This window comes from Bos mutus, chromosome 1 (genome assembly GCF_027580195.1).
Source record: "Bos mutus isolate GX-2022 chromosome 1, NWIPB_WYAK_1.1, whole genome shotgun sequence".
In the NCBI taxonomy this organism is placed as follows: domain Eukaryota; kingdom Metazoa; phylum Chordata; class Mammalia; order Artiodactyla; family Bovidae; genus Bos; species Bos mutus.
The window spans coordinates 28,290,550-28,300,592 of NC_091617.1; the positions used below are offsets into that span (position 1 = coordinate 28,290,550).

Consider the following 10,043-nt stretch of genomic DNA (forward strand, 5'->3'; position numbering starts at 1 on the left):
TACTAAAGAGATATAAAACAGATTAGTAATTGCCAGAGTTTAGGGATGGAGGGAATGGGAGTAGTTTAACTATAATGAATGTAGAGTTCCTTTGTGGTGATGGAATGGTTCTGTATCTTCATTGTAATGCCAGTTGTATGAATGTATACGTGTAATAAAACTGCACAGAAGTATATGTAAAGACTGTTGAAAACTAAATAAGGTCTGCAGATTGTATCAATGTCAATTTCCTGGTTTTGAAACTGCAATACAGTTAAGCAACATATTACCACTGGGGCAAGCTTGGCTATTAGGACAGGAACCTTCTCTGCACTATTTTTGCAACTTCCTGTGGTCTGTAATTATTTTGACATAATTTTTAAATCCAGTCTAACACAATTCACACTGTATTTTTTACTGTCCTCTAACTCTAAAGTTACCTTAAACCTACCATAACCAACTTCAGTTTTGATAGCATTCTTATTTCTCTGTATTTCCTGCTTATGTGTTGTATTTCTAAGTAGAGGTTTCCTTAATACTACATGGATAGCACATAGTTTTCAATAAGGGCATTTTAGGGAAGTGAAGCAAAAAGGGACTCATTCACTTCACCCACTCCTATCACTAGCAAGCACAATTTACACAACTAAAAGAGCACTGACAACCAAAATGGTCAAGAAGATGAAAGACTCATACATGTAAACAAAAGCACAAATAAGTAAACAAAAATATCAGGGGTTATTAATGCTGAAAAGTAAGAACTAGAGGAGGAAAAAAGCTTGGAAATGACCAACATGAATTTGATTGTGAATCTCTAGAATCCTGGAAAAATCACCAATCCTCTTGAGAAAAGACTGTAAAACAATGAAAAGGCAATGGTAACTCACTCATTAGTTACTCCTGACCTCCAAAGAGCAGTATAAAATGATCATGGGTAACAGACTTATAACCTCTTAGGGAAAAAAAAAAAAAAAAACTAATATGACCCCACATATATTAGTGATCTATTCTGATATCAAAGAGGAATCATTATGCTGTCTTCATTGTCTAAGACAAAAAAGGAGAATCCCATTCTTCCACAAATTGCTCATTATTGTCAGAGAAGAAACACTGAACATGCCTATGATGATAAAACCTATATGTATATGTTAAGTCTGTTGAGGTATGTTCTGAAGAACAAAGCATACGCATCTTAAGCTTTTAGAAGAATAGTGTAAAAGCCTATAAACTTGTATGTAGTTAGGTAACAAAAGACAATTCATAGTTTGAAGACTGAGCATTAACTAACTTATCATCTTTAATTTAGTTCTTTTCTTCTTTCTAGCTCCACAAATACAATATTCTTCAAATAACTTAAAAATAAAGCAGATCATTTTTGAGTGAGCCCAAGAGAAATTGGAAAAATTATTAGTAATTGATAAACTCATTTCCTCTCAAAACATCCTCATATTTTTAAGAGTAAAATACCTATGAAATTTAAAAGAGAAGACAGCAGTGCTCCCCAAATCACTGGGCCAGGTCACACAGGTGAAACAAATAGGTTCATCTCGGACTAAAGCAAGCACAAAGGTCTGTACATGTTCCAGGAGAATAATTCAGAAAAATACAGATAGGGTAGAGCAAAGCGAAAGCCAAGCCCCAGAGGCTGGTGATTCTGAGGGATCTGGCTACAGACTTCTCTTCAACGTGGAAATGCCTGGATTCTGCTCAGAAAGATTTGTACTCAGATATGATATTGGGGAACTACAGCACAATCTCACTGGGACATTTCATCTTTAGCCAGATATGGTCTCCTCACTGGAGCAAAGGAAAGAGCTGAGGGAAGTTGTGATAGATGAGGTCAAAGGCATTTCTCAGGAGAATATGTGTGCAATGGAAAGCCCATTGATTACGCAGGCCCACTTTCAGCTAAGGATGGCCAAGACATGGGACAGCTCTAGTCAATAATTTGCAAACTCAAAGAATGAGATGGAGTTTACAGGTAAACTAACACATTCTTGGCTAAAATGGACATAGTGAGTTGGCTTGTATTCCTGCTAGGAAGATAGATATGGTCTCAAGATATGCCCAGCCATCTTCTAAGAGTAAAAATGAAAACCATTTGCTAAAGACAGTAGAGGCCAAAGATAAATGATGAATCAATGCTCAGGACCAAATCACTTACCTTCACTTTCTTTGTGAGAAATACAAACTTCTATGTCCATAAGTCACAGTTTGTGGGATTTTCTGTTCTTTGAGGGCATGTTTGATTTCTGTTACATATACCTAAATATGTAACTGATTTGATCATGTTCAATAATAGGGAATGTACTTGTATTATGCAGTTATTCATAATTAAATACTATCTGTGACTAGTTGCTTATCATTTATGAAAATAAAAATAAATTACATTGATTATATTGAGTAGCATATGATTTTAGTAGTAAAAAAAATTATTTCTCACTTGCTAAATATTTAGAAAACTTCAAGTTACATATATAAGAAATATATATGCAGACTTGGTTTCTGATTATCGCATTCTGGATTATCACCTAGAGGATATACCCAGAAACCATCTAATGACAATTTATTCCTCAAGGGATCTACTAAAGCACACATGAATATTTCATTCCTTTGTTTTATGTATCTTATCACAAATTCAAACATACTGAAAATAACTGAAATCATCAGATAAAAAAAGAGAGGATAAAATAGACAAGGTAAGACATGAGATTTAAATTTTTTATTAATAGATCATAAGTTCAGACTCCCACTAGATAATTCTCTCATTTGCAAAATTTTAAGCTGCTATTATATATTTTTCCTACTTATTTTCAAAGTTGTTTCTACTATTAGTAAACTCGGTATGACCATTCCTCCAAGTGTCCAGAGTTCAGGAGGAAGAAATTCCCTGCAGCTGATTGATGCCCAAGAATATGAACACTGAGCAGTCACATGAACAAAGACAAAAAACAGAAAAGGAAGATCAAGAGAAGAGTGACTTTAGGTTTCCACAGTCGAGCATTTACCTCTCTCAATAAAAGGAGCTTTGTGCTCTTTACATCCCAGCACTCATCTTGCCTTCAGCTTGTAGTAAACTGGCAATTGGTTTATGATTTTGTCTCCATGTTAGGGATCAAAGTTTAAACATATTCTTTTCTTCTCCATTAGATGATGATTAAAACTACCATCTCCTCACCTCATTCATACAATTGCACTGTTGGTAAAGAGAAGGCTTAGGGTAAAGATACTGTTAAGCAGCAAAGAGCTGTAGGGAATTTCTGGTCAGGAATTTCAGGATACAGGATTAAAGCTTATCTTTACATATATTCCTCGTCCTCAAGACACCCCTATGAGGTGAGAGCAATTCATATTTTTCTGAGAGAGAAACTAAGGTTCACAGAGGTTGGTTGACTAATTTGCCCTTGAGTGTGAAGCTATTTAGCATTCATGACAGGTAAAATTCAAACTTCATTTTGCTCTTGCACTTTGCAACATGGACACTCTACCATATGTTCATTTTTTTCCATATTACATGTGAAGAAACTAAATTTAGGATCTAAGTTATTATGATCTTTTAAACAATAGAAATCACTACATTAGGATAGTCACTATAACTTAATGCCAACTGCACAATAAATTAGTGAATGTAAATTGTATAACATATGTCTAAAGTGAATTTTTGCCTTCTTTCGATGTACTGGGCTCCTGTTACCCTAAACACAAAACAGAATAGGGCTGATTTTGGATTTTAAGATCAAAAAAATCTGGACTCAAAACAGTAGTGAGCCTCTACTGATAAGTGGACATCAATACAAAAAGAGAATCCACTCTTCAGTGAAATAATAAAGTCACTTTAGAATGAAAGGCACCTGATAGCAGCAGTTCTCTCCAATGAAAACACTCATGTTTTCCTTTAATATCTCTATACGCATAATTCAAGTTGAGCACATGCTTTCAAATACAAGCAGCATGATATACTTATCAATCTAAAACAATAGCACATTTCACAGGGTCTGTGTTATTATCTCGATGATTAACTGGGGTCAGCCTGGTGGGAGCAGAACTGAATCCTCTGAGAAGTTATCACTGAGTCGTTTCTCAAGAGATGGTGCAGCAGTCATTCTCAAGAGATGGTGCAGCAGGCTTTAGTTTAGAACCTACACTACCCTAGTTTAGAACCTACACTAGACCAAATGCTCCATGGAGTCATTTTAAGGCACTTTGAAAATGAGAAGAGGTCAGAGCCTCTTGCCCATCACTATAAAGAATTCAGGAGTGACTCAAGAGTTAGTACAGATCTTAGCTGCAAAGAACAGAAGAGCAGGCCAGGTACAACTGGTAATTTTTGGATTCTTTTTTGCCTTCTAGAATATGGACATATTCTAGAGTTATAGACTTTTTTCGAAGTCTACAACTTGGCTAGACACTGAGAAAAGTGCACCATTCAGCTACAATATAAAATTCCTGCACCGTGAGAATCAATTTTTGGTGTGGCTGCTGATATACAAACTCTAATCTACATTCTAATTCTGATTAGACACCAGTGTAAAAGCTATTTTCATTTTTAACAAAATAGGGATGTTCACTGTAATTGTGATACTTAACAGAGTTGGGCTCACAAAAACCTCTCTTCCCATTCTTGAGCATGCAATTTGACCTGAGGCTCTCTTCAAACTGAATATTTCTTCAGTGATTAAACCCATAGTCTCTGTGGATATGGAAATATCTAATTAATAACAAATTTCTTTATTTCTCCAGTTATTTTTAGCTTTTTACTTGAACATACATTCCTTTACCCTAGACACACAACTCCTGGTAACTCCTGGTAACTCCCTTCTTCTCTGTCCATCCATCCTAGCTAACCTTTTTAGCTTAAAGTGAGCTGACCTGAGACTTACTGGTGTAGAAAGAGAAAAGCAAATGCAGAAGACATTAATCCGTTCATTCAACTACTATACTGTTTCCTATAGACCACTTTTACAGTCTGAGAATGTAACAGCGAGCAAAGAATATGGACAATGTACCCACCCATAGGAGCAAATAATGTAGGGGGAGACACAACAGAGCAAAAACACAACTGGATTACAGCGGATGATCATCCTTACAATGCAGGTTTCCAAGGTGGTGGGTAAGAGGTGGGAAAAAGGTTTGAGGCTGAGAAGAGGTCAGGAAAGGCGTGTAATTCATCTCTAGCCTGTGTCGTCAAGCATGTACAGGCACTAACAAGACAGAAGCAAAGCATGCAGCAAGCAGAAGAAAGAAACTACTAGAGCCACAGCCAGAGCCACAGCTAGACCAAAACATGGTCTGGTGTCCAGGACAGAACAAAGTTCCAGAAAACTTCAAATTTATATTCTTTAAACATTTGGTAACGATCTATGCAAGTTATTCTAGTGATATTTTGGTGCCCCTTATAGAATAGTCTGCAGACATCCCAGCTTCCTCTTTACATTGAGCCCCATTCTGATTAGATGGTACCCAGTGAGAAGGAGGGTACACAGATGCCAAAAAAGTCAACAGGGACCAGATAATAGTCTTCTAGGTCATGAGAAAGAGACCACACTATACTTTAAGAGCCATGGAACTGTTGAGAAGATTTCAAAAGAGAGAACAACTGTGAGCTGTTTTTATAAACCAGGTTAGAGATACTAGCAACTTGAGTATGAGCATAGCAGTAGGAATACAGTGCCACATATACTTGAAAGTAGCTAGGAACTACTGTTGATTAGACTTGGAGACAAAAAGGAAAAGGGGAGAGGACTAATTAATACCACACATGGAGATAAGGTATAAAAGGATGATCAGGCTTGGGATGAAAAACCCTAAGTTCAGTTTTATACATTTTGAGTATTACACTTACAGTACATCAAAATGCAGACACTGATAGTAAGACCAGAAGACTAAGACCAGGGGAGATTTAGGGTGAAAACAGATGTGGGCAGCCTCTGTACACAGATGGAATTCTTGGGATGGATGAGAATGCCTAGGGAAAGTATGCATATAAAATAGAAATACATAAAGGAACCAAACGAAGAGCCCCGAGAATCTCTTATATTAATAATCTGAAAGAGGCTAAGGAGAAACCACTAGAGATAATGGAAAAAAAGCAAAAGCTACAGTATCATGGCGTCAAGGATCTAATAAGTGGTCCAAAATGTCCAATACTAGAGATAAAGAAATATGCGCTAAATTACCAAGAAGTCATTTTTTATGAACTTGTTGAAAGAGTTTTAGTAAAGAAAGATTAATTCCAGCTACAGCGAGTCATGAGAACAACTCATCACTGGGCCAGATCTCAGGTTCTTCATGTGTAAAACAGGAAAAACAAAAAAGCACCCACTCTTCCTACCTTGTAGTTCTGTTACAAGGATTCAATACTATAATATATATAAAAGTTACTATATAAACTTTAAACAGAGGGTATATACAAGTATTACTGCAACTAGGTTGTTCATCCTGCTGTTCACAATTAGGTCTTCTGTTCCACCCACACGGTTGAGAAGTCACATTTGACTTACACTGGCCAATATATGAATCAGCTGAAGTAGCTGATTGCTAGGCAAAACCTGTAAGAAAACAGTGCATAGTTGAACATTTTCTCTGTTCCTTGCCACTGACACTTTAGAAACATGTTTCAAAATGAAGGCTTCATCAGCCTAGATCCTTGAATGACTGCCATGAGAAGAGCCCGACTCCTGCTGGCATGTAACACAGGGACAAGCAATTAGTGCTTGTTTTCAAGCACTAAGATGTTTGAATTATGATACAGCAACTAATTGCCATATAAATAACAGGGAAAAAAAAAAAGCAGAAGGCCAAAAAGAAAATCCTATCTTAGGAGGTAATCAATGAGACATCATACGGCCTATCACACAAAATAATGTCTAATTTTTATTTTATGGCAAAAAGTAATTCACTAATCATCACACTTGATTCAAAATTCTTATAGTTACAGAAAAGGTAAGAAAGAACAAATGTACACTGAGAAATTTCTAATGAAGACACAGTCGTTGGAGAAGAATAAGACAGTCCATCAGTGAGAAACTGCCTCCACCGTCATTGTTATACTGGTGTTATTTGCACTCTAAATTTTCTCCACTGCTTAGTAAGCAAACTTTGCACCTATGTTTGGTTGTATATTTGTGTTAGGCCAAAGATACACTGCCTGAGTGGATGATTAGAAATGAACAGAAAATAGGAATAGTAACCAGAACCAAACTCTATGAAGGAGAAATTCTTTTATTCTTCAAATGCTAAAACTTAAAGTTACTCCTGCCAAACACTAAATTACTATTTGATATGCCTAAATGGAACATGTGTGCTGGAAAATGGCAATTACTCAGAACCAAGGCCAGAAGTAGTATTCAGGTCAGAGTGAGGCACAAGGACCCATTGGACAAGCTTTTTCATCAAGAACACTGGAATGCCCCCACGTCTTTATTCTGGCCTTTGTCCCTCTCATTAGTTCTGACAAACCATGAAAGCACATCAAAACTGCTTCAATCTCAATGGAGTTGAAGTGAAAGAACATTAAAGAAACACTTACCAAGGGATGTTTATCTACCTGTGACTTTTTTTTTAAACTGAGAGGAAAAGAAACATAGACAAAACATTTCCATACCTCTTCTTTTAGAAATGTCTTATGTGTCATTTTACAAAGCATCCAAGAAAATTAGTGTCATTATTAATAAGAACATCAAAAAAAATCTGACCATCATCTTTTGCTCTAAAATTTTTTGACTATTTCTAAATCATATCTAATCTTAAACAATGATAATTACATACTCAATTTTTCTGAAAGCACTACTGCAAAAACTGAAGGCAATTCACAAGGTTGTTCCCCAAATGGCTTATATAAAGGCCCAACATCTGATTAACTGAGCAACAACTCAAGGTGACTCCTTTGAGGAGACCTCACGGCATTTGGTGGCGCTAGTGTTAAAGAGCCCGCCTGCCAGTGAAGGAGACATATGACACATGGGTTCCATCACTGGGTCAGGAATATCCCCTGGAGGAGGGCATGGCAACCCACCCCAGTATTGTTACCTGGAGAGTTCCATGGACAGAGAAGTGTAGCAGGCTACAGTCCATAGGGTCGCACAGAGTCAGACACTATTGAAGAGATTTAGCAGGCACCCGTGCATTAGGCTATACAAGCTCTGGAATAAAGTGTTGAATTCAACTGTGTCCCTTACTTTTTGTTTCTAAGAAAGTGAAACTGCTCTGTCCTGTCTGACTCTTTGTGATCTCACGGACTGTAGACTGCCAGGCTCCTTCATCAGTGGGCTTTTCCAGGCAAGAGTACTGGAGTTGGTTGCCATTTACTGCTCCAGGCGATCTTCCCAACCCAGGGATGGATCCTGGGTCTCCCACATTGCAGGCAGACTCCTTACCGTCTCAGCCTAAGGGACCCTTAATAAAGAGGTGCTGAATAAGTAACAATGCCAGGTCATCAACCTAAGACCTTCTTTTCCAAACACCAATCAATTGTGTTTCATTATCCCCAATGCTGCTTCTTGCTAGCAACTACTATTAAGTATTCTACTTGAAACTATGACTAGGTATACTCTGCTGCCAAGGTAGTTTTGAAGTGCCTCTGCTAAAAGGGCAGAAACCATTAAATCACAATGTGCTTATCTCACAAATATAACTACTATAACAACTATTTTAGTCTTAAAAATTATACCTTTTAAGTTGAGCTGACTACTGGAATTATTATCTTACCAACTTTAAAATAAGAGGAGATAAGCTAAAAGTATACTAAATCGGCATCTAGAAGTTTGGCTTTACTTGACGTTCTCCATCTTCAGGATGACAATGCCAAACACGGATTAAGAGGGTTAAAAAGGGGGGGGGAGGGGAAGATGACCAAGATACATTTAATCATCTCTGAGAGGAGAAATATTAACAACGGGGCGGGGTGGGGGGAGTGGGGAAGCTGCCTGAAAGAATCCTATTGGATGTAAAGTCACAATATTGGCTATTAAATAAACGAGTAAGTTTTTAAAGCGCAGTTACACAGGCCGGGTGTTGTGCACACGCTAATTCACAGGACCACCCTGATGCATGGAAGAATCATTAAACCTGCAGTGCCACGGCCTCCCTCTGCATCAGCACCTGAGGAAACGCGCAGGCTGGCAGCCAAAGCACACACCCAGTAGCACAAAATCGCCCATTCGAAGGGAGGAGACAGGGATGAGTAAAGTTTATTCAGCACTTCTGCTTCTAGGCGGGCGGTAAGAGTTGTCAACCCACAACTCCGGAAGCTGCTGAACCCAATTACTGAACTCAACCCTTAGTCCACGCTCAGAAGCTGCAACCCACCAAGGTGTGGGGCGGGGCCGGCGGGGGTGGAGCCGACGAGGGGCGGGGCCCGCATGCCCAGGAGCAAAGGGGCGACGGGAGCCCAGAAGACCTGCTTCCTGGTTCAGAGGCGTGGCGGGTGGGGGGGTTCATGGGGGGGATGGGGGAGAGCTCCAAGGTCGGGGGCGGTACCTGCGCTGGAAGTCCGGAGCGTAGGGCTTCAGGTACGGGTCTGTCTCTAGAAGGCGGGCTAGTTCGGGCACGTCCGCCAGAGCGGCGGCTAGCGCCTCCTCAGAGCATTCGGCCCCAGCCGCCTCAGCCGGGAGACCTGCCGGAGCCGCCATCTTCCGCCGCAGCCCGAGTAGCCGAGGCCCGAGAGGGTCGAGTGGAGCCGGAGCGGCCGCGGGAGCTTTAGCCCGGAAGAAAGCGGCGAGAGCGGAGCCAGAGGACGCCCGGGCGAGCCGAGGCGAACTGTGGAGGCCCAGGGCTCTTTATAGCCGCATGGGACGGCCCCCTGTCCCCCTTCTCCCCCCGCCGGCGGGGAGGAGCGGGGCCGGAGTGATCCCCAGACGCACGTCCCGCGAAGGGAGGAGGCGCCCAGACAGGCCCCTCCGCCTACTCACGCGGCTCCCACCTGGAGGCCGTGGAGACCTGCTCTTTCCTCCCTCAGCGGCTCCGCCGGGGGTCCTGGCAGATCTTGACCCACCCTGACCTTATTCTTAGCTCCGCAGCAACTTAGCTCCCCCCCCCCCCGCTCCCCACCCCTCAGCTTTTCTTTT

General features: G+C 40.2%; 1 protein-coding gene across 1 annotated transcript in view; it reads right to left on the bottom strand.

Moving 5' to 3' along the window:
• Positions 1-9,830, bottom strand: part of GBE1 (1,4-alpha-glucan branching enzyme 1) — a 314,187-nt gene extending 304,357 nt beyond the window's left edge. The window contains exon 1 of the mRNA XM_070367825.1: positions 9,457-9,830. Coding sequence (XP_070223926.1) covers positions 9,457-9,608 — 152 coding nt within the window. The 5' untranslated portion in view covers positions 9,609-9,830. The remainder of the gene's footprint in view (positions 1-9,456) is intronic.
• Positions 9,831-10,043: the final 213 nt, after the last annotated feature.